Source organism: Semicossyphus pulcher, unplaced genomic scaffold (assembly GCF_022749685.1).
Source record: "Semicossyphus pulcher isolate SPU_LCO1_2020_fin unplaced genomic scaffold, fSemPul1.0.p SCAF_14, whole genome shotgun sequence".
In the NCBI taxonomy this organism is placed as follows: domain Eukaryota; kingdom Metazoa; phylum Chordata; class Actinopteri; order Labriformes; family Labridae; genus Semicossyphus; species Semicossyphus pulcher.
Genome location: NW_027211648.1, coordinates 22,277,829 through 22,302,663, shown reverse-complemented (window position 1 = coordinate 22,302,663; position 24,835 = coordinate 22,277,829). Strand labels below are relative to the sequence as shown.

Below are 24,835 nucleotides of genomic sequence, written 5' to 3'. Positions count from 1 at the left end.
TCCCAACAGAAAAAGAGCATCCACATCCCGATCCGAAGCAAGTACAACCGTGTGACTAAACGAGCGCGCTACCTGCATGAGAATCCCTCCTGTATGCTTTGTAACATCCTTCACCGCTATCTGCAGCAGGCTGACTACTCTGTCATAGAGGAGGCTACCATGGTCAGTGTAAAGCCTCTGAATTATTTCTCATATACATTTTTGGAAACTCTCCAACCTGACTCTTTACTGTAAAATGGCTGCTAAAGTTTGTGTTATATGGTTTCATTTGGGCTCCAATCCACCAATTATTTTAAGTGTTCTTAAGTGTTCTTGGCTCCCCTTTACATCTTTAATTCACATGCCATGGCACTAATCCAGTTCTGTCCTCTTCTCCTTTTCATCCAAGAATGACGGGGTTCCAGCACTTGTGACTCTAAAAAAGGGTCTGGTTGCTTTGGCTAGGCAATGGATGAAATTCATTGTTGTAACTCAGGGCTTCAAAGCCATTGGTCTGATGAGGCCCAACCAGCTCACTAAACCAAAGGAGCCTCAGCAGAGCCTAGGAGAGACAATCTTGGGCCTGGATAACGGTGCTGCACTGCAGAGTGACACCAGTGCCGATGGAGCTGAATTTGAATTTGACGCAGGTGGGAACTTACAGCTTTCAGGGTGCTAATAGTATTTTGACCATCCATCTGTTGCCACAGATGGACTGTGAAACTCTTAACTTCTACTTCTGAGTGTTTGCACATAAATAAATAAACTGATATCACTTTTTAGCAGGAGATTTAGTGCATGTATTTAGTATGAATCTTAAGGTTTTACTTATGTACTAGTCATGGTTTTTCTAGGAGTTTTATTTTGTCTTATTATTGTGAAGCCACAGTGAGTGAACACACCATGTTGCTGGAGGGAGCATGCAGTCGTCCCCCGCCAAAAGAAGCAAACTCTGGTCCTGTTAGTGGCGTGGAAATCATGAGGAAACTGTCCAAGTCCCACACACACAACGAGTCTGCACTCAGGATCAAGGTAGAACTTTGAGAATGTGTATCTTTTTGTTCTTTTTGTTGTAAAGTGATATTGGGCTTTTGGAGATTTTACCAGTTTATCCCATAAATGTAATGGTTTTTTTTTTTTACAGCACAGGGTGCGGTGGTTAGCACTGTTGGCCCCCCAGGATCCTTAACAGGATACGTGGTATAGATAATGGATGAATGGATAAACATGATTGATTGTTTATAGTACATCAGCAAACAGTGACAAGCACCCCTCATAAGTCACAGAGCCCCTGCAGATGTCCTTAAATGTCATGTTTTCTCTTACCAACTCAACAAAACCCAATTATGTTCTGTTCTATTATAGAAGACCAAGAAAACCACCAGATATAAAAATTGTATACATTTCAAACAGATAATTTTAAATGAATTTTTGCTTAAAAAATTACAATAAAAATGACTATCAATTGGCGAGATAGTTGTCAATACATATTGTGTCAATGCAGTACAAAAGTAGATTGATTTATCTACTAATGGTTTGAGCCCCATACAATTATCCTACTTGTTCAGAGATATGGAGCTTCAAAGAATTAGATAAGGGGTTGCCAAATACATGCAGAATCTTAGGTTGCAGCCACAATTCAGAGAAACAAAGATGATATATTCTTGCATGTAGTACAGTCTGTTTCCTGTCCTTTTGTGCGAGGACAGTACTGTACCCAAATTGCCAAAAATTTGATCCAAATACACTTACGAGAATAGTTGAAATGATAATTGATGAATCAGTGAGTCGATCGACAGGACATAGTTTGATATCAGTTGTCATCAAAACTGTAAAATAAAAAACAAAATCAACAGATTGATTAATCATTAATATGATCATTAGTTGCAGCCCTGAAAAACTGCAAAATAAGGAAGTTAACATTTCACAGCAAGTCTTGGTAAGCCTAGTGGAGCATTTTCCTTTCCCTGCGAAATGAAATAAACGTGGTTATTTGTACAATTTCAGTGTCAGTTGAGGCCATATTTCCACTATTACCTCGTCTTTTGAAGTATTTCCATGATTGATCATAATGACCATCATGTTCCCCACTCATCTTTATAATGTACAAAGCCACAGGCAGTTGTACAATGTGAACAGAGGTCTGTACATTTGTCACACCCAGGGCTCCCATCCATACCAGTCTCTGAGCTACACCAGTGGTGACACGGCAGCTGACTCACCAGCCCATGTGAGCCGTGCAGGCCTGCCAGCCAAGGACAGCCCCAGGAAGGAGAGCCTCCTGAGCAATCTGACAGGCAGCTTTCGCAGTCTGCACAACCTGCTGGAGGGCATGCCTCAGAGGAATGAGCCGTCTGCCTCGGCTGCAGCCAAGAGCAGCTCCCTCACTCGCACAGGTACTCTGGAGCTACTGTTATTTTGCACTTATGCTAACTACAGTAGGTGGAAGCTTCATGTAACTACAAACACATACAGTGTTTTCTTGATTTCAATTACATGTAAAGGTCTACTTAATTTTTGCTGCAAGGCTGACCTCTACTGTTCAAAATTGTGAATATTAACAAACCAAAATGGATTAAAGCTTAGTGGCCACTGTTAACTAATATACTGAGTGAGTGTGCCATGACCTATTGACTTTGTTTTATTCGCTTCTGAAAATCAGAAACTTTTTATTATCACATTGCTTCATAAAAGCAGAAATACAATATATGACACCGGGTGGAAATAAACGTGACATCAAAAAGTATTTATATCTTTCGAGGCATCATTATAGTATACAACTGTACAAAAACAGTCTCTGTTTCGTAACCCACAAATTAAAATGTACATAAACCACAAGTGCCTCTATGGTGCAAGATGGAAGTGAAAGTGCATTAACAGCAGCCAGTATTCGTGTGATGTCCAGTTCTTATTTCTCTTAAATGGTGTGATGTGCTTTTAATCTCTTTCTTCTGGTGCTCAGGAAACAGCTTAGGTACAGACATGTTGACTGAGCATCCACTGTTGTCAGAGCCCTCCTCTGTCAGCTTTTACAACTGGATGTCCAATGCTGTTGGCAACAGGACGGGGACTGGAGCCCAGGACTCCCCAGTTAACCGCTCCCAGCACAACAGTCTACAGACAGGTAACACCGTGGACTCAGGGTTTGCATCAGAGGGATGTTTTTCACTTACAGTACATAGTACATAATTTTTGGATGAGGGCGCCAACCATAATAACATATTACTGTGAACTATTTCTTTGTTCTTATTAAATGTTTTGTTATAATGCTGCTAGAAATAATACAAAGCATTAACATGTTCTCCGATTAGAGTGAACATAACAACTGAGAACCTCAGCTAATATTGATGTAATGTTGCCATTTCACTAGACCCACTGGATTCTCCTGTCAACCACTACCAGTACCAACCACTACCAACAGTAAACAGTCCAGAAGGAGGTCAGGGTTTGTTGCTTAGTGTTGTGTTGAAGGTGTTGGTGAACTAATTAGCTTTATAGAAATTAGTTTTTTCCCTTTAGTTTGTTAAATAGTTCTATCTTACTCTGTGTCAATCTATCCTGCAGAAAAACCTGGAAGCAGGGTTGTTGTTGTTGTTTGCCTTTTATGCTAGGGTGGAAATGGCTTCTCAGAGCATCATGAAAAATAGATGTGAAAGTGTTTCTGATGGAAAGAGCAAACATTAGCCAACAGCTTTAAAAATGCTCTGATGCCCCTTTTCTGCTACTAATACTCTTGAATAAGATTGAATTTTTTATATTAAGTACCAATCTAACACCAGGGCTCTTTATTTTGATTAGTTTTTAAATCTGTGTACCTCACCTCATTAGTGGTCATTTAGTTCAGCAGCCCAATGGCATGTCAATATAATGGATACAATTTGTTTGATATCAATAGAACCAAATGTTAGCGTATCAGACTCTATAGCTGTGCTGCAGGCTGCAGCAGTGTTATTGTGATGGATCCATAAGGTCCTGTTTCGCTACTTTACCACCAACGTACCAGTGGAGTTAAGCAATCTGAAATTGTATTTTTTTCATCCTCATAGTGCAGCTCCTTCGCTACCGTCGATTCCTCTGTATTCTGACTCATGTTCTTACAAGTTACGAGTTACAAACAGCTGCTGTCAGCATTTGTTTCATCCGCTCTCAATTGTAGTTTAATGTTTAGAATCACACACATGGATCACTAAATAGATACATCTTCCCTTCCTAATTTAACAGTGCACTTATTGTGTTTGTTTGAGTTATATGTGTAAAAGGCTGGCTTTGTGCACAACGCGAAAAGCTTTGTTGTTATATACTCGCCCTCTATGACAGAGGAGTCAGTGACAGCACAGGAAATTAGCTATTGCACTGCCTGACGAACAGATTAAAGGGATGTGATTTGGCTGTTTGGTCTGAATTGTGCATTACATTCCCTGTAATGTGATTGTGGCGTCCATTTAATACCCTTCCAATTCCAACATCTTTGTTATGAAGAGTTGGAGTTGTAAAGTGTTTTCCCACTAGAGCAGTCCACTTACTGCCGTACAAGTCATATGCTGCCAATGAACTGTTCCTCTGTTCATAAGTTCTATTGTGAACTTATTCAGATATTAAACACAACAGTAGCACTCGGGACCACTCTGCTCTTTAACCACATGTCCAAAACCTCTCTTCCACACCCTTAGGTGGGACCTGTAATCTGCCAACAATTCCCTCAGCATCGGACTTCAATACGGTGCTGTCCAGTGACCAGAACACCCTTGATGGAACCCACTCCCAGCACTCCCAGCATAGCACCAGCCAGGACGACATGGCCGACATTGAGGAGGGCAACCAGTGTCCAGCTGCTGTTCAGCTGGCAGATGCTCAGGTGCTGTGAATGCATCTGCCTGCATTTGTTGTGCTTCTGTCTAAACTTTCACAAGGCAGACGCTTGCCTGCAGCTCTTGAATTTTTTAACAATTGGTTAAAGACCATTTTAAATGGGGTCTTACTTGTGCTATGTGAGAAAATTCGAAAACATTTAGAATTGAAATACATCAATTTATAAATCACTTCTGCCATCAATGTAAACTTTTGCTGGTTGAGAAACTTAGGAATCCATCTGTGTTTTGCAGAGTAAACAGTAGACGCTGTTAGCTTACACATCCTGCATCGATTTGTTTTTCTCATCATTCAACATGTAGATGTTGGAAGCTCTATCTGCAAGAGTCACAGCTCAGATAACACAACACCTCTAAAAAAAAAAAAAAAAAAAACTGTCTATCTTTATTGTGCCTTGATATCTGTTTTCCACCCCCAGGTTGTTTTCAAGCCTTTGCTGAGCTACACAGGCATTCAGGCCCAAGACACCACTCCTCTTAGTTACAAGATGTATTTTGGAGAGCATTTGTCTTTTTCTGGCAACCTCGAGTGTCTCAGAGCAGACATTGTCGACTCTGACACCTCCAAAGAGCGGAAAAACAAAAGATCCCGGAGGTAAAATGTTTCTTATCAATACATATGAATGTAACAAAAATACAAAATGATTAGGGAATTTCAAATGTCCATTTTTTTTTAATCCATGTCAATGTGTTTTAATGCTGAGGTCACTATAAACAGTAGAGAATATAGTAAGTAAAGAATATCCTCTTAATACATATATAACCCCCTTTCTTTAGACAAGGCATGGTTAACCTCCCTCCGCTGGAGTTCAAGCCGGCGCTGCTGATTGAGACATTCAGTCTGAATGCAGTGGTGATGGAAAAGTCGACCAGCGCTCCACAGGGCCCCACCGCAGCACCACTCTCCTTCCACGACCTCAACCGCCGCCACTACAACACATTCCACTGTGATTTCACTACAGCCTGCCAGGCCATCAGCCAGCGTGTCGATATGGCCCTGGTGCGCCTCATCCACCAGTTCAGTACAATGATTGACGACATCAAGGCAACACAGACTGATATCAAGCTGAGCCGCTACACTGCAGGCTCAGCCTCCCCGACTCCCACCTTCAAGGCCCGACCATACCGACACTTCCGGTCCTCTGACTTCAGCCGCAGCTCCCGGGGCAGCCTCAATGGAACAGGACGCAGCGGAACCCAAACCTTGAAGAGCAAGAGAGGGTTGGTTGCAGGGGGAGGAGCAGGTAGTGCAAGCGCAGGCGTTCCTGGGGGTTTACCACCAAATGGGCCTCCATCAGGAATGGATACACTTGGGAGAAGGGAGCCTCGAGGACGCAGCTCCCTTGGACGTTCAGAGCGACGCACATCTAAGGTAACAGTAGCCCTTTTTACATTGCGATTTCCCACAGCGCTTTAACAAAGCTCCACTGTTGTGCTGCGTTCGCCATTTTGCATTAAACCAAGCTGCACCGGCGTGAAGCCGCCCAAGTGTTTTTGTACATTGCGTTCGGCATTGTTTGATATTGGCAAGTGTTTGATTTGATATTGGCAAATGCTGGGAAAAAAATTTGAACTCATTCTAAATGTTTTTTTAATTGAAAAGATTCCATAAAATTAACCAGTTTAAACACCCCAAACAGACAATTTCAATGTTTAAAGGCATTATTGCCATTTTAAATGTACAACTTGGAAAAGTCAGTACCTGTCCAAGGACTAGGTAAAATTAGGCTCATATAGGTCATACGGTCATAAAGGTCTTTAATATTCATCTTGGGTACATCTTTAATCAGTTATTGCACAAAGTTTATTCTAAAACTGTTTTCTACACATAAACCCTAGAGGGAGCCAGTAGATAATAAGACTTTATTAAAATGAGCACCACACACTGTTGAACAATGGCAGCTGTTAAAAAAAAGAAAAGAAATTACTTCATAATTTTCCGGCAAAACTTAAAAATGGTAGAATATTCTCGCAAACCTGTCTGTTTTGATAGTTATCAGCAGGACAGTTATTCATATTTAACGGCTGGAACATACAGTATGCTTCAATTGTGAGAAGCTAGGCATTATTTAAAATGAAGTGATATTTGTAAAAGTAAATTATGTATCAGAAAGACTAGTGACAGACCTCAACAGAGATAATCTTACAGTCCCCATACACGCTAGGAGTGCTATTTGATTCTGCATATTAACGTGTTTCCTTTAAAAGCAGGAAACTAGGGAGGGACTTGATGCTAAAATTGGTTGGAGTTTAGACTAGCCAATAGCACTGAATGAGAGTACATTCAAACACTAACATTGTGATGACCAATAACCGAAATCTAACTTCTAGCTTGCTGTGCGCCATTGAGCAGGGACGTAATAATCACAGAAAGTGTTTAATTGGATGCAAAATTAGCTGTAAACTGTAAAATATTATTATACTACACTGTTTCAGTATACAGCAGGATAATGAAAATGTTTATGAGACTAATGATGCATATTTTGACATTTTAATTGTTTCATAATGTGAAAATCGTGTCCCTTCTTCAGGTGTCAAGGAAGGGCTCCCGTGACGTGGCAGACCACATGGCTATCCAGATGGACGACTCTGACTCCATCACAGTATCAGAGCAGAGCGAGCCATCAGCAGAATGTTGGCAGAACATGTACAAGCTGCTCAACTTCTACTCCCTCATCTCCGATCCCACTGGAATCCTGGAGAAAAGCTCCCCAGAAAACTGCCTTTCAGGTGGGAATCAGCTTCCAGCAGACACTCAGTTCCTAATTTCCAGCCCTTTCGTTCGTGTTTGGTTTACTCTGCCCTTTTTTTTTAACCTTCCTTCCAAGCATGATTTTTTAAAGCTATTGCTGTACTTTTTGATTTTCCTTCTTTCATTTCTTAATCAGTCTGCACCTTCTGCTCTGCCTTACAATCTTTTCTGTCACATTACAGTTCTCTCTGTCTTTTTTTTATGGTGTATCCTACCTTAACAGATTGATTATTATAAATGATGTACTATCAGTTAATATTATAATGACTCCGCTTTTTCATATGTTATGCTCCCTTTATGCCTAATTATTTATAAATTAATTGTCAGTTTATCCAGATATAACCCTTTGCGGTTGTTATAACACCACATTTCTCAAGGTTAGTTAATTAAGTATGCAAGAATACAGAATACTGTATTGTATTTGTAGAATAACATTTAAGCATAACACTTCTCGATGAGTGACTGTGATAAAAGTGAGTTTTTAAGTAACTAAAGCTTTGCATAAAATTTTGCAGTACAAAAGAGGGAATTTCATCCTGCTAATTCTGCAGTTAGTCATTGTGAACTAAAATCCACAAGTAATGTTAAATCTTTACAAAAATATAAATAGCTTATAACAGCAGTATTGTGTAAATGTATAATTAATTATGAATCATGATTCCATAATCTTCTGTCATGCAATTGAGTTTAAATGATTAAATGGTTAAATTGTGATTTTTATTTAAATATACAACTTTTCTGAAAATGTTTTTTTTTTCTGCAGAAGGTGGACTTCGGCCCACAGAGCCGCTCTGTAAAGTAATCTTCGAGAACGAGCAGCAGGAACCCACCACACCCAACAAACTACCAGGTGCAGGGGGGCGAAGACGGAGCTTGGTGAGTGCCGAGCCACAGCATGTCACACTCATAGTGTTTGGCATCGGCATGGTGAACCGCACCCACCTGGAGGCTGATATCGGCGGTTTGACGATGGAGGCTGAGCTAAAGAAGATCCATGGAAGTTTCACCTTAAAGGAGAAGATGAAAGGTGAGGCTGAGAAGTTCTTTGTGGACTTTTGTAGTTCTATACTCTCTTTATTGATTTACTTAGCTCTTTGTCAGTAACCCACCTTTATCTCTCTGTTGTGTTAAGAAAAAAACTTGATTAGAGTTGTTGAAGTAAACTTCTGACATCAGCCAAGCATCAAAGCCAGTTTATGGTGGATACATTTCATTTAAATTATTACATTTGCATTCTTTGGCCTGACAGCATCTATACTGCTTAAGAGTGTTAGGATCTAAAGTGATTAAGATAAATGATTAATATAATTAATTTAATGTCTGGAGAAAATAAGAAAGCACTTGTTCATTGAAATTTTGTTCTGTTTGAGTTGTTTTCTCTTTCTTGTGCCCCCAGATATCCTCCACCAGAAAATGACTGAGACATGTGCATCGGCTCACATAGGAGGGGTAAACATTGTTCTGCTGGAGGGAATAACACCTGACATCCAGTACGTACTAATTCTGTACTTGTTCTGCTAATTCGGGAGGTGATTCAATTATTATCTTTAAAAGATAATCCTCTTAGATAAACAGGTTTTTAAATGTGTTCTTGAAAAGAATTCTGAGAAAAGCTGTATGTAATTATGCTTTGGGTAGCAGAAAACAGTTTATTGATTCTAAACACCACTGGTGATGTTTTATTAATTTAGGTATTATGTTTGAAATAGATCATTAGAGCTTTTGAACAACTTTCTGATTAAAAGTTAATGATTTTTGGTTTTCTTATTCAATATTCTTATTTTGTGTGTTTTAAGATGGAACTTTTCAGGTGATCAGTATAACACCTTTGAATTTTTTTTTTTTTTAACATTAGCATCAAAATATCGAGTGAAGGGAAATAATAACTCTGCCTTGCGCAGGATCACAGAAAAAGAACTTGCGCTTGAAAACTTAAATTTCAAGTACATTTGAAAAATCCCTGAGTTTAAACTAAAAAGCGTTGGCACTCAGGGGAGCCAATTATTGACCCCTTTACAGCCAGGTAATTTAAAAGCAGTCTTTGTTTTTACTGCAAGCTATTTCCCCAAAACATAAGCATTCTAATCAGGTTACAAGCCTTGTTGTGCATTCAGACAGGCTGATGTATCTCTGCGCTGCTTTGATCTAACTTCTACTGCTGCTTCATTAAGAAGCTTTTTTTCATCTCATTCTATTTAACAGATGCGTCCACTGTGAATATAAAACTATTATATAGACTTAATCCTATTTTTCATACTGTCTGCACTAAACTGCACCTAAACGTTGGTATTTGTGTATGCTAGAGACAACTTGGCACTTTATAGTTGTTAATTATGTATAAAATTGCCCAACATTCAAATATAAGTTCTGGTTATAATGATTGCAGTGCCACTTCACATATTTTTATACTCACCTGTTTGTCTGCCATGTTTGCAGATACCTATAACATCAAATGTTATTCTGGTTATCCTTGATGGCTTTGGTTACACTGTTGTTGAAATAATTGATCAATCTGAGCCTTTTCATCATGCACTCTACTTGTGTGTCAGGAAAACAAAGTCAAGAGAGCATGACGCTCAAAGCAAACATTTTCACTCTAATGGGCTTCTCAATATGCTTGTTGGTGGAAAACTGTTTTCACCTTACGGTGCTTAGGTACTGTTTCACACTTTCTTCTTTTTTTATTCCTTGTCTTTCTTTTCCAACTACTTGCATAGACTGGAGGATTTCCCAACATCTCCCACCAGCACAGCTAAACAAGAGTTTCTGTATGTTACTGCTACCATTCAGGGCTTATCTCATTACTTAATTAAACTCACAGATGCCCTGATTGCTCATCCTTTTATTTGTTTCACACATTTATGTGTATTTTCAGTGAACCATTTTTCAGTACTTTCCGTGTTCGAGTGTGTGCGTGTGTGTGTTTTTGTGTATATGAATCCACTTCACTGGTAACAGAGACCTATATACAGTACTAAAATATTTTACAATCAGTCTTATATTTCAGCACTTTATTTCAGAATTTTGAATAACACATTCATAAGCCATCTTATAATGTATGTAATGTATTCGCTACAAGGAAGGTTCACTTTTTTATGCATAAAAGACATTCATCTGCCATCGTGTACAAATCATTATCTCATTCATTCATTATGGAACATGTGTCACTGTTATGCTTGTTGACCTGGGCCCAGAAAACATGCTGTCCTGAATCTGCATGGTGTCATTATGTGATGTCATCTCAGTAATTCCACGTAACTTGTTGTCCATGTCAACTTAAAAGAAAAAAGAAAAAAAAATTGCTGATTCGAGTTTACTCTGTTGTTTCAGAACGGTGGTCAAATGCAACATTGCCAAGTCCCAGGCATTGTACAGCGCTCAGCGAGGGCTGAAGACCAACAATGCAGCTGTGTTCAAAGTGGGGGCCATCATGATCAACATCCCCCAGCACCCTGCTACTTTGCACAGCATGATGGTCCGCAGCTCCCACCAGCTCTCCAAACAAATCTCTGACCTCATCCGCCAGCCCTCAAACATGTAGGTCCAAGTCTCACTTCGTGCATTTTAAAGTAAACAGACTCTAAAATGTTGTAGCTGTATTTAAAATCCTTAATATATCCGTATTCAACACCTGTAACTTAATAAAATTCTCATAAGAGGGCTTTCATCATTTGTGATAGGCAACTGCAGCATATCCACACTGTTGCCAGTCAACTGCTTTCAAAGCCTGTGTGTGGCCTGTTTCCATGGTAATATTCTGAATTATGTTAATATATTTATAGAGTTTTAGGTGTGCTGTGGATATTAAACAAGTTCTCTATAATTTGATGTTCGCAGGAATGTGAGTCAGTATCTGCAAAGCTCTGCATAATCACGCAAACATGCATAACTAAATAAAAGCAGTAGTAGCAATTTCCAGAGTGTGCTTCACTTCAGTGCGGTTTATTCTGTAAATTTTGGGACTGAAATCTAAGGCAGTGAATGCCAAACCCAGTACAAGCATTAACATAGAATATGTGAAGGCGGTGGTCTTTGAAGTAACTTTTCCTAAGTCAACGCCTTTGTTGATACTGAGGCAATACTAACTGTATGAATGTATTTTTGTTCTCTCCTCACAGTCAGCCTTCTAATAGGGAGGACACCCCCACCCCGCAACCCTCTGACAAAGCATCAAGCATCAATCAGACCCCAGTAGAAGCCAATGAGTTCCCTCAGCTTCCTGAAGGCCTGGAGAAGAAGCCCATTGTCCTCAAGTTTAGCGCCATGATGGATGGCATCACCATTGGGGCTGCCCTGCTGCCCTCACTAAAAGCCGAGTACAAAATGGGTCGCATGAAGAGCCATGGCATGACAGGTTTGTTCATGAGGTCTGACATTTCCGAGATGATGCAAACTCATTAAAACCTGTCTTCCTAGTGTTAATATCAAAATTGATGTTTGTCTCGTCCCTGCAAAAGAAGTCATAATAATGATGCTGTTTTCTTTTCCTTGTTTCTCCTGTGTTCAGGAGCACAAACCAGTTTCACGTTTGAGTTGCCAAACCACAAGCTTTGCTTCCAGTCAAAAGTGTCCCCAGTGGACATGTCCACCATGCCTCCATCAGCCAGCCTCACCCTGCCACCTGTCACCATGTCAGGAGAGTACATCATGGAGGACCACGAGAGCCACTCAGACCAGGGTTGGGCGCCTGATGATTTCCCAGCAAAGCAAGGAAACTACCTCCAAGGCAACTACCTTCGTTGTGTAGCCGAGGTAAGACGCTCATGATGGGGCTTCACTTATGTATGGCAAGATGATGAATAAAAGCTAATTAGCCACCAGGATGGATAAACAGAGAAGCCTTGGTTAATTGTAAATTGCTCTTCCTTGTCTTCTCTTATGTGTAGATTGGTTCATTTGAGCACAACCTGACCACTGACCTGCTCAACCACCTGGTCTTTCTGCAGAAGGTTTTCATGAAGGAGGTCAACGAGGTCATTCAGAAAGTCTCAGGTACTGTATATATACTGTATGTGTTTTACACTGCAAAAGTACATAATTTAAAAATGACAAGACAAACTTGACAGGTGTACAAATCAAGATCCTTTTTTTGTGCTGCTCAAGGCATAGTTTCCTCATAGTTCAATATAGTTAATCTCATCTTAAATATCTGATTGTTTCCCATGACATTCTTACAGATATTGCTAAAATCACTCTAAAGTTGTTTTAAGACTTGATTTATGTAGAGGATTAAATGGAAGTGATGTACAATAACTATTCACATCAGTGAGGAGTCCCTAAATGTTGTATCACTGTTTCCCACATTATCTAGAATTTCACAACAAACCATGTGAACGTGTGTGTCTGACTTGTATACTCTGTATTAATGCAGGAGGAGAACAACCCATTCCTCTGTGGAATGAGCACGACACCTCAACAGATGCTGACAAGCCAAAAATCCTGCTTTATTCTCTCAGTCTCATGTTCAAGGTACTTCACGCTCAGTTTCTGTCGGCATGGAAATCCAAAGTAGCACATGGTCCAAACTTTTTTTTAGTTTTAAATAATAAAACCAGTGAATTCTTTCTTTCTTTCTTTCTAGCTTTCTTGCTTTTTCTTTCTTTCTCTCTTTTTTATTGTATATTGACTGTCAATTAAGCTTATTAACGCTTTTTTCTTGAAACCAGGGTATCCAGATGACAGCCACCACTCCTTCTATGCGAGCTGTCCGCTTTGAGACCGGCCTTATCGAGTTGGAGCTATCCAACAGAATCCAATGCAAGGCTCAGCCAGGTGGCAGCAGCAGTTATCTTAAACTGTTTGGCAAATGTCAAGTTGATCTTAACTTGGCTCTTGGACAGATAGTCAAGCACCAGGTATAGCTCAAGAAATCAAAGCTTACAGTTTTTTTTTTTTTTGTCAGTAACGATAAAAAAAGTGCCGACTACTATCATACAGAATTGACACCTATTAATAAGGCTTGTTCCTCTTTTGATTGGTCATAGTAGATCACTATTTGAAGCTCTTTCTCTCTTCACTCTGCAGGTGTACGAAGAAGCTGGCTCTGACTTCCACCAGGTGGCGTACTTCCGCACTCGGATCGGCCTGCGGAATGCTCTGCAGGAGGAGATCAGTGGCTCCTCAGACAAGGAGGCTGTCCTCATCACACTCAACAGACCAATTGTTTTTGCCCAGCCGGTGGCATTTGACAGAGGTTGCTTTCCTTATTTGTTAACATCACATCCAACATCTAATATCAAAGCTTGTCCTTTGTACCTTTACGGACTGGTTAAAGCACTGGCACAGTTGGTTTAACTTAAAGTGATTTCACCAATATTAATTATAAACTTCTAAAGCTATTTGAATAAAAACAAATGATTATCCTCAAACTATGAGGTAGAAACATTAATACTAATGTTACATAGAACTTAAGAGAACAGAGTGGAAAGAAAATTCTAATCATTTAATACTAACCTTGTTTGTTGACACTGCAAACCTCATTAGCTGAGCAGGTAACCATGGATTTTATATTTTGTCTCCCTTAAGTAATCTTCCGACTCAGCACAGATTGTTTAACATATAAAGTATTATTTTCACAAACAACTAAATTAACCATCAATGTTTCTAAATCTCTTGTGACTTGTTAACTTGGTATTCAGGATGTAATTTAATATTTTATTTTTTTTCATCCATCCACCCTCCTGCAGCTGTGCTCTTCTGGCTGAATTACAAGGCAGCATATGACAACTGGAACGAGCAGCGCTTGGCCCTCAATAAGGACATCCACATGGCCACCAAAGAGGTAGTGGACAAGCTGCCAGGCATCCAACAGACCTCTGCCCAGGCCTTCAGCACACTCTTCCTACAACTGACTGTCAATGACTTGGGCATCTGTCTACCCATCACCAACACATCCCAGGTAATCTACTTTGCTTTGTTACTTATCTTCCTATCTTCTATAGTCAGTATTAATGTAGCTGTCCAAGCCACCGACCTATACAAGTTTTTGCTTTGTTGACTGGCATTAAAATACTGTGATTTCATTTTTAACAGTGTTTCACTATTTTATATACAGTAGATATCATGTTTTGCAGATGTGTTGTGTTTAGCATATGAAATGCCCAACGTGTAGAGCAAAATTTTTGGTGTTGGTAGTATTAATTTTATCTTATTGAAACAAAGGCCCTTTTATTAGGGCATCACTTTGTTAAAAAAAACACATACATTTTGGAAGTATTTTTCAACCTTTGTCAAATTTTTTATTCACATCATCTCCTCAAATATATCATAACCATCAGCACTTTGCAGCATTTGCTGTTACAGTATTCATGATAAAAAATGTTTTTATCAATAGCCTGAAAAAACACAGTTGACAATTTTAATTTATTAAAGGAAAACTTCTGTCATTTATTTCGATATCAGTGTTTCCCCTAGCGAAGCTGTTAGCGAGGAGACTGTCCATTAATCTGACCCCCCCCACACACACACCCCATCATTCTCCTTTATAACAACTATACGTTCACTTTTATGCAAAGATAACAACAGCTAATGATGCTGAATTATAAGACAAGTACAGGCTGGTATTTTTAACTTACTGTACAATAGAGCTAATTAAAGGTTTTAAGGAGAATAACGACAGCAATATTTTTTTCTTTGATGATAAATCCATTCAGGAGAGATGTCTTTTTATTATTCATCATACTGTGGTAAAATGAACTGTTCTTGTTTTGATAAAAGATTAACATGATTTTCTCCACACACGAAAAACAAACGTGTAGGGGAAACACTGGATATAAATAAATCCATATCAGTTGCCTTGTTATAATTATAGTATGTCCATGGTGACGAGATATACCAGCTGTTATGTCACACTTATTTCCATAGAGAGGACCAGTTACGGAGGGCATCAACTCTGAAGCTGGGGCCAGCACATCAGTAGGCCGCCATAAAAATGCACGAAAAGTAACCTACAATTTATTTCATCTGTTTTTATGGCTTGTTGTGAGACAATGACTTACTCTGATCAACACATTTCGACAACACAAGTACACTGCATCACAATTGCTCTTCTCTTTAAAAATGGCATGTATCAAATTTCCTCCACGAAGCTGGCATAACAACTAATGAAGCTTGAACTGGTGTCTCTGAGGTGTTTGGGGTGTCTAATTTCTTCATACTAAAAAGAGGTTATGCCAGTTGATGTCCAAAACATTGCTTATCTGTTGCTAACACGGGAACAAGGACTTTTTCAGGCTAATCTTTCAGACGCTGCTATGAAATTGAAAAAAAATCACACACAATATGAGATGTAATGAGAAAGTGAAGTGGTCTGCATGGAAGCCTCTGTCCGCTTTTAAAGGACAAAACGTGGGGCTTTGAAATTTCCTCAATTATCCTGCAGTAATTGCTCCAAAATGAAGGCCAGATTTTGATCAAAGTCATATTCATAGAAAACTGGTTAGATAGGAGGTAAAATTATTTTTTACCTGCCTCCAGTTATGACTGAGATGACAACTAGACCCTAATTCAAGGACCTATTCAGAGTTAATAAAGAAATTGGATTATTTGGATTGTCCAAATACTGCAATCAAACACTCTCTAACAAACTAATAGCATGGTAACATTTCACTCAGATGTATTTTCAGAATCCTGATTATTTATAGTCTGTAATTTGCAGGTTTTAAATGCAGACTTCTCAAATATCTCAAACCCAACCATTTATTATCCATTTTAAATCACAGGGAAATAATGATTTATCATTGTTTGATTTAACTGATTAAGTGAATATACAGCGCTGTGAAGTGTTACCAGCTAGCTCTGCCCTTTTTCCAAACACATGGAGGTGGGTTTTCCATGTACTTCATCCTCATTTGAGGCCCGGGTAACCCCTCTCCCTGCCCCCCCTGCCAGGCCAACCACAGCATAGACTTTGACACCGGCTCCGCTATGGTCCTGACCATTGAGAGCACATTGATCACTGCCTGCTCCTCTGAGTCCCTGGTAAGCAAAGGCCACTTCAAGAATTTCTGCATCCGCTTTGCCGAGGGCTTTGAGACCTCCTGGGACGACTGGAAGCCTGAAATCCGAGGGGATCTGGTCATGAATGCTTGTGAGTGACATATTATAATGAAGCGTGAATTCTGTCACATATATTGTTTTTATGAACAATGCTTGAACAATTTAGGCCTGTTATGTGTGATCATTGACCTTACTGCGGCTGGTAGAAACGAGATACTTATATGACTTCTATGCTGGCACTTCTCTGAAATATGTACTTGCTGTGTCCTGTTTGTCTGTGTGTGTGGTCTGTATAAAGGTGTAGTCCCTGATGGTACATATGAAGTATGTTCCAGAACTACAGGGCAGCCCTCTGCAGGCAAGTCTTTTTTAACTAATCTCTGTACTATTAAAACATGGATGCCATCCTGTAGCTGCACAATAAACTTTACATTTTTTATCTTTCTTTCTTTTCCCCCTCCACTCTGGCTTCCTCCTGTCAAACAACAGAGAGCAGTAGTGCTGGTACCTGGACTCTGAACGTGCTGTGGAAAATGTGTGGTATCGATGTTCACATGGATCCAAACATTGGCAAGCGCCTTAATGCACTGGGTAACACGCTGACATCACTGACAGGGGAGGAGGACATAGATGACATCGCTGACCTAAACTCTGTCAACATGGCAGACCTTTCAGATGAGGACGAAGCAGACACCATGTCACCCACCATCCACATGGTTAGTCAGTAATGACTCACTCACATCCCCGCTCTTTATCTGAACCTTATTGTTTGTTTGTTATGTGTCTTTTTAATATTACTTTCCAATAACCTGTTTTGAAATTATGTAATGTTAAAAATTTTGATCAAATGTTTTGTTCTGTGACTCCAAATAGTAAGTGCTTTAAATATATCTACGACATAAATTTCTTAGACTCTGAGTCTGAAGTTATTGAAGAAAAATGCAGTATACACAGTGAATTTCAGCCTACTGCTGGGGTTTGTAATGGGTTAAAGAAATAGATGGACGCATGAAAGTATGCGTATTTGCTTTTATGTTGAACGTTAGAAGGGAAGATCAATATCACTTTCACACTGTATATATCTTTTAGATATAAAGGCTACAGCCAGCAGCCAGTTTGCTTAACATAAAAACAGGCAATTTGGAAACAACCAGCATGACTCTATCGGGTCATAGCAAAATCAGCATACCAGCACATCTAAAGTGAGTATTTCTGGTTTTTATGAAGGGATGTGTGTAAAAGTCTTCGCTGGTTCCCTGGCAATCTTACAGCGGTGACAAGACTCAGTTCCATGGTGTGCACGGTTTGCCCCTTGAAGAAAAGCTGTACATAAAACAACGTACATCGATGAAAGGTTTACACTTTTTAGCAAAGATTAAACAGACAAGCTATAATGACGGGGGTTTTTTAGCTATAGCTAGAGGTGATGATATTGGAGCAAGTCTTTGTGCTGAGCTTAGTTTACCGACTGCTCGTTGTAGTAACATATTTAACAAACAGATATGGGAGTGATATCCATCTTCTTATCTAACTTTTGGCAGGAAGGCTAAAAAACACATTTCTAAATACTATATATACACCTATTACTTTTAATGAAACCTACTTGACTTGCATTAAATCCTCAGAAGGTAAAGTCTGACTCGAATTGCCCATTCTTCAAACACTCCATCCAACTGTCCCTACCGTTGTTTACAGAGTCCAGAGAGCCAGTTTAGCCCTCGGCTGACCTTAAGGAAACGTCTGGTAAACCACATCCTGGGCCTCAGCCCCAGGCCTCAGAGTGTGTCTGTCCCAGCTGACTACTTAAACTGTGCATCGCCTCGCCTCCGAGCGGGCAGTGCCAGGGCCCAAAGACCTCTCTCCTGGGCCTGTGTATGTAGCCCCCTACAGTATTAAACTCTTCTCTTGACTGACAAAATCACCTGCGTGGTTGAGTTACATCTCAGTCACCTGCAGTTATCAGAAGGTTGTGGATTCCAAAATGCTGGGCAATTCTATGTTATGCTTTAACTAAATGGCATGATAAGGGAGAACAGTGTTTCTTAGGATTTGCTTTCACTGCCCTTTTATTAAGCTTCAATAATGGGTGAAATGAAAAAAAAAAAGTCTTACAAAATTCCTTTTCGCAATAGAGCTCTTTTTCCCCCCTCTTGCATTTAAGTGGAGTGGTGACGGTGATTATGGTGGCGGAGTCTCATGTTTTGTGACTGGTTTATAATACCTGGTGCGTGGATTGACGCATAACACTGATTGATTATCAAAATAACACCTGAAATCAGAGTGATATGGGAAGGATGTATTCTTATTTATAACTGCTGCCTGGTGGAATTTTTTCACAAAAACAGTATCTTTGGGATTAACCACCGATTTGTTGCAATATATCATCAGTTTAACAAGATTAAATGTGTTCGGATGTTATTATTACTTTGACCCAATAGGAGACCATTGACCCCAGAAGGCAGATTTTGATGGGGAACCAAGTGATTGATGCACGTGGGAGGAAGTTCACCAAGAGGGTGGTGGACATCAGAGAGCTGAACGAACAGGCCAAGGTCATCGATGACCTCAAGTAAGATCTCGCTTACTCACTACTTTATTCTGATTCTGTATGATGTGATATTAAGAAGTCTGAGCTGTTCTACTTATGAAGAAATGTACTGCATATCATTGCTATATTGTTAAAACTGTCTATCAACTTTTCCTATCCTCAGGAAATTGGGGGCCAGTGAAGGCACCATCAACCAGGAGATCCAGCGCTATCAGCAGCTAGAATCTGTGGCTGTCAATGACATCAGGAGAGATGTCAGAAAGAAACTGCGACGTTCCAGCATGAGGGTGAGTGCTTCACCAAAGAAGCTCGGAAATTTTCAGAATATTGCTTCTCTTATCTAAAGATACCTGAATGTCTTTCATTTGAACCTTCTAACCTTGTTTGTTTGTTTCTAATCAGGCAGCCTCTCTGAAGGATAAGTGGGGCCTTGGCTACAAACCAAGCTACAACCGCTCCAAAAGCATCTCCGCAGCAGCAGGACGACCCCCTTTGAAAAGGATGGACAGACAGAGGTACATAATTCTGCAGGTGTAGCCACTTCCCTGGTTTTACATTATTATGGGAACTACCCTGTGAACGGGACTTCATCCAGCATTTACTCTAACACCTTGTAGCCTCTTACTGACACCACTGCTCTTTACACGACATGTGTTGAAACACATTTCCCATTAACTTTCTTACAAAAGGATGCAGTGACTCACAAATTAGAACGTAGTGCAGAGAAGGGAAAGTACTTATCTCATTTATTTACAGTAATTATGCAAATATATCAGAATTAATGTTGTAATGATATTGCAGCAGTTGACACACTGTAGGACCTTAAGCAATGGGGAAACATTAACTATGGAGCAGAAAAACTGGAAATGAAACCGATAGATAACAGTTCAGGCTTTCATTAAACAGTGATCAGTTACAGTATTTGCTGAAACACAACACCCAACAATATGGTGGTGTATAGTGTTATACTTTATCGTATTTTTATATATGCATTTCATGCAGTATGTTTATATCCCTGTGACTATAGTTCCAGAATAGGGGATGTGGATGATTTACCAGATATGCGTGTGGATGCAGCCTCTCCTGGACCTCGGGTCACCTTCAACATCCAGGAAACGGTAAACTTCCAATGTTAAAATGTTACACTTTCTTTAAGCAGACACATTTGTCCAAAGCAACGTACATCTGAGAGTTACGTATTTTTAAAAACATCCTATGTGTCTGATATGCTGTAAAAATAGAAAAAGGTCTAACATATGAATATATTATAGCTTAACAGTTTGTATTGCACTATTGCTTGTATTCTCTCACGTGTGTTCCAACCAAATCAACAATTGATGTGATGATGAAGTAGGTATTTTTAGTTTTGTGCTTTTTTAGTTTGACAATTTGAAGATCACCATTTCATTCTTCATTGTTAAGTGTGTGTCTCTGTAATTCTCCATACCACATGATATGTACATGATACTGAATCTCATATGATGTGTTTTGATCATGGGTTTCCTAGATGGCCCAAAAGGATGAACCATTATGCTTTCAGGATTTTTTATTATTTGGATGAGTTTTTTTAATAACTCTTTTGTTCAACTGAAGATAAATAATCTGGCCTTGGACTCTACAAATGCACCAGTCAGTCCAGGAGAGGTATTCAAGGTATATGGTTCAAAAGATTAATTTCAACAAGTTAAAATTCCTAACCAAAATCAACAAATACCTCTGCTTCCTCATCTCTGCTGTGATTACCTTGACTTTTCTGATCAAATTTTGACATGCAATCAAAACAGGATGATGAAATATAAGATTCTGCTTTACTAACCTTATGTTATCTTTGTTCTCTTTTATGATAACTTTCTGTAATTCACTCTTTGTGTCCCTAGTTACTCTATGATTTATATGTTGATATACAGTACTGTGTAAAAGTTTTAGGCAGGTGTGAAAAAATGCTGTAAACTAAGAATGCTTAAAAAATGGAAGTGTTAATAGTTTATTTTCCTCAATTAACAAAATGCACTGAATGAACAGAAGAGAAATCTTAAATCAAATCAATATTTGGTGTGACCACCCTTTGCCTTCAAAACAGCATCAATTCTTCTAGGTACATTTCCACACAGTTTTTGAAGGAACTTGGCTGGTAGGTTGTTCCAAACATCTTGGAGAACTAACCACAGATCTTCTGTGGATGTAGGCTTCCTCAAATTCTTCTGTCTCTTCATGTAATCCCAGACTCAATGATGTTGAGATCAGGGCTCTGTGGGGGCCATACCATCACTTCCAGGACTTCTTGTTCTTCTTTACACTGAAGATAGTTCTTATGACATGGTGTATGACCTGTGACATGAAACTGTCTTCCACAACCTCACCTTGGTAGCAGGGTTTGGCTGTTCCTCACCCAGTTTTAAGCCTCCTACACAGCTGTTTCTGTTTCAGTTAATGACTGTGTTTCAACCTACATGTGAAATTGATGATCATTAGCACCTGTTTGGTATAATTGGTTGATCATACACCTGACTATAATCTTACAAAATCCCTGACTTTGTGCAAGTGTACCTATAAGAATTTATGCTGGTTTGAAAGCAAAGGGTAGTAACACCAAATATTGATTTGATTTAGTTTTTTCCTTTGTTCGCTTACTTATCATTTGTAAATTGATAAAAATAAACAATTATTATTTATATTTTAAAAAACATTCTTAGTTTACAGCATTTTCACACCCGCCTAAAACTTTTGCACAGTACTGTATGTGGAAGCAAATTAAAATAAATGTTCTACAGTTTGTATTATTACTCAGAAGACAATGACAGTTGCATTCCATCAACCAGAAAAGATACGCAAGATAGCATTTTGAAGATAGATTTTTGTCCCTGACATTATTTGGATAACCCTGAAGCAAGGATGCTTTAAGAAATACATTTTCCTGCATCATGATAAGACTTACATGTAAAAACAAGTTAATAGTTGGAATGTCGTTAATTGAATTACAAAGTAACACATTCTCATCCTGTCTTGAAACTGCATAAAAATCCAAATCAACTTTTCTTCAACATTAATATATTGACTGATTTCTAACAACTATGCATGGTTGGCTTCTGAACCACATTGTGTCAGCTGTTGTTTCTCATAACAGCAGTTCTTGCAGCTAACAATATCTGATAAAATCAAGATACATGGACATCAGTTTAGCTAAAATGGTCATTGGTGTGTAATATAAAATAGTAATTTTTTTGGTACTTAATATAAATAAATACTGATCAGATAAATTTGGCACTTCAAGCCACAAACCTCATTGACAGTTCAGTCATTCCCTCCCTGAAAGTCTGAAGACTCCACACTTTAATGCTGTAATGTTGGTGTAAAGTAATTTCAGTTGAGCCATAAAGCTTTTAACAGATATTCAGTTGAATTGCGCTTAGTATGTGGTACCAAATTAAACTTACAGTGTTCAATTTTTAAGCCTTAGGGGTAATTGTCATGTTGTCATTGTCATGTTTGTTCAAGGTATTTACACAACTTCTTAATTTATTGATGTTGAATACTCCAAAATGCATCTTTAGACAAGAAAAAAGTGAATAGGCTTTAACCGAATAGTCAGACATTTTGGAAAATAAACTTATCTGCTGTCTTGTTAAATGTAAGGTAAACAGTTCTATACCCCTTTCATATCAGAGTAAGCCTGTCTCTGTGTAAGGTGTACAAATTCCACCAATTAGGGCACCTTTTTCATATCAAGCAAGTATATACCGCAATCTTTATAATATGTTTACAGAGACCTTATAATTCCACCAGGATTAAGCATTGAGCAACAGTGGCAAAGAAAACTCATTTTGGCAGGGTTAGGGTCTCAAGCAGAACAGGCCCTGGCTGGATGGCCATCTGCCTTGAGCGTTTGAGAAAAGAGAGAGGGTGACCGCTCTTCTTTAGTTTGGAAAATTAATTAGCACTACAGCCAACACAAGTACATGCTTTTTGTCAAGCATTCATTCTAATGAAAATGACAAGAAGAACCAGTTGACCTAGAGGAGATAGAGGCTTTAAATAATTGTTCAGACTCTGGCCTTTGTTCAGAAGACAATGTATGGAATTTAACTTTATGTCTGCTCCTGACAATGAGTTAGGTTTACGCATTGTTGTGGAAGAAGGTTTAAGCCTAGATGATGCAAGTGAAGTAGCATTATGTCAGACCTTGAAGAAGTTTCAACAAATTTAGCTTAAGACCAGAAGGCGTATCCCCTGTTGTTGCAACCACACCCTAGACCCTAATCTAAACTCATTCATGACCAAAATCCACTTTTGGAGGGTCTGAGATTATTTAAACCTTTTTTACATCTATGCAGTTCCTGCAGTATCTTTTTATCGATTTCCAACAGTCAACCTCTTTCAGTACCTCTTTTTGGTATCTGAAGACATTGAGCTCTTTTCCAACTGTCTTTAGGGTTGGTGGCCTTATACTTCATTATTATATTATAAGACTGTAATGGAAATTTAAGACTGTTCAGCTTCTTGCGAGTGTGTTATACATTTTCTTCTTTTGGGTTTCTTTTTTTTTTTTTTTACATCATCCTCATCTTTCTTTTTGTCTCACACTAGTCTCTCTTTCACTTCTCCTCACAGAAAGTGCATGACCTTTTTGCTCATCTGAGAGCAGTTGTAGGCTGGTAGTGTTCTGTCTTTGGACATAAATGTGGACATCTATACTGTCAGATTTGAAAATACCCTACCGTCCAATCAACAGAACACTATCTCCTTCAAAATTCCTTTGATACCTTCCTACTTTAAAGATTATGTTTTTAAGCAGGAAGAGATTTGTGATGTCCCCTTGTGTGAGTTTGACTCTGTATCCTTCTCTGAAGTTTCCTGAGGAGACAGAGGTGGACCTGTTGTCAGTCTCCATTGATGAGCCATCCCATCCTCATCAACACCATCATCCTCATTCCCCATCCGTTTTTGAGGGCCAGCACTCAGCTTTTAGTGCCCCCGTCACCCCAGCTGTCTTTTCACCCACACTTCCCTTCCAGCATGACGACATGAGACCTGACCTGTCGTCTTCCTCATCGGAGGATTCCGAAAAGGAGGACGAGTTTGAACGTGAGAGACCACAAAGCTACCGAAGGCCTATGTGAGTCATCTCTCTGTTTTTTTTTTTTTGCTTACTTAAGCACTCTTGTGATGAATGTTTGATGAAAGGAAACACCATTAAGCTTTTCTTTGAGGGTTTTTCTACTATAAATAATCTTACAACATTCACAACCCCTTTCCTCTCTCTCCCCAGCCAAGCGTCTCACAGGAAGTCCTCAGGGTTTTCTGCTGTGAGTCAGCTGTTCAGTGAGCGCTGGCCGAGCACACCTGCCAACCGCAGCTTCAGTGGCCCAACAACTGAAAGAAACATTGACTTTGAGCTAGATGTCCGTGTGGAGATTGACAGCGGGAAGTGTGTTCTTCACCCCACTACTCAGCAGCCAGAGCATGAGGACATTTCCCTCAGGAGGTATGATGAAAGGCATATTTTCTATTCTGTTAGCTCCTGTAGAGAGAAAAGAATTGTATTTCAAGTCTGACTTACATTTCGTGCTGCAGCCTGCTCTGAATCATCATTTTGAATAATGTCTTTAAAGAGTCAAATCAAACCCTACATAATGAAATCCAGGAAATGATTTGTACAAATGATATGTTATAGCTTGTCCCAAAACTTTCTTG

The 24,835-nt window shown here is 39.2% G+C and overlaps 1 protein-coding gene across 2 annotated transcripts in view; it reads left to right on the top strand.

The window, feature by feature from the left end:
- kiaa1109 (KIAA1109 ortholog) overlaps window positions 1-24,835 on the top strand; it is a 66,448-nt gene that overhangs the window by 28,793 nt on the left and 12,820 nt on the right. Inside the window, exons 41-72 of one of the 2 annotated variants that reach the window (XM_069662533.1) lie at window positions 10-162; window positions 389-629; window positions 863-1,011; window positions 2,144-2,375; window positions 2,942-3,103; window positions 4,650-4,834; window positions 5,267-5,442; window positions 5,625-6,219; window positions 7,379-7,577; window positions 8,363-8,626; window positions 8,996-9,089; window positions 10,317-10,367; window positions 10,930-11,136; window positions 11,718-11,953; window positions 12,107-12,351; window positions 12,486-12,591; window positions 12,971-13,068; window positions 13,266-13,454; window positions 13,624-13,792; window positions 14,286-14,497; window positions 15,463-15,540; window positions 16,489-16,687; window positions 16,895-16,954; window positions 17,086-17,312; window positions 18,292-18,468; window positions 19,035-19,165; window positions 19,308-19,431; window positions 19,547-19,659; window positions 20,172-20,262; window positions 20,738-20,797; window positions 23,992-24,257; window positions 24,411-24,626. In XM_069662533.1, the coding sequence (XP_069518634.1) occupies window positions 10-162; window positions 389-629; window positions 863-1,011; window positions 2,144-2,375; window positions 2,942-3,103; window positions 4,650-4,834; window positions 5,267-5,442; window positions 5,625-6,219; window positions 7,379-7,577; window positions 8,363-8,626; window positions 8,996-9,089; window positions 10,317-10,367; window positions 10,930-11,136; window positions 11,718-11,953; window positions 12,107-12,351; window positions 12,486-12,591; window positions 12,971-13,068; window positions 13,266-13,454; window positions 13,624-13,792; window positions 14,286-14,497; window positions 15,463-15,540; window positions 16,489-16,687; window positions 16,895-16,954; window positions 17,086-17,312; window positions 18,292-18,468; window positions 19,035-19,165; window positions 19,308-19,431; window positions 19,547-19,659; window positions 20,172-20,262; window positions 20,738-20,797; window positions 23,992-24,257; window positions 24,411-24,626 (5,705 nt within the window). The remainder of the gene's footprint in view (window positions 1-9; window positions 163-388; window positions 630-862; window positions 1,012-2,143; window positions 2,376-2,941; window positions 3,104-4,649; window positions 4,835-5,266; window positions 5,443-5,624; window positions 6,220-7,378; window positions 7,578-8,362; window positions 8,627-8,995; window positions 9,090-10,316; window positions 10,368-10,929; window positions 11,137-11,717; window positions 11,954-12,106; window positions 12,352-12,485; window positions 12,592-12,970; window positions 13,069-13,265; window positions 13,455-13,623; window positions 13,793-14,285; window positions 14,498-15,462; window positions 15,541-16,488; window positions 16,688-16,894; window positions 16,955-17,085; window positions 17,313-18,291; window positions 18,469-19,034; window positions 19,166-19,307; window positions 19,432-19,546; window positions 19,660-20,171; window positions 20,263-20,737; window positions 20,798-23,991; window positions 24,258-24,410; window positions 24,627-24,835) is intronic. The other variant, XM_069662534.1, reaches the window with a different exon arrangement.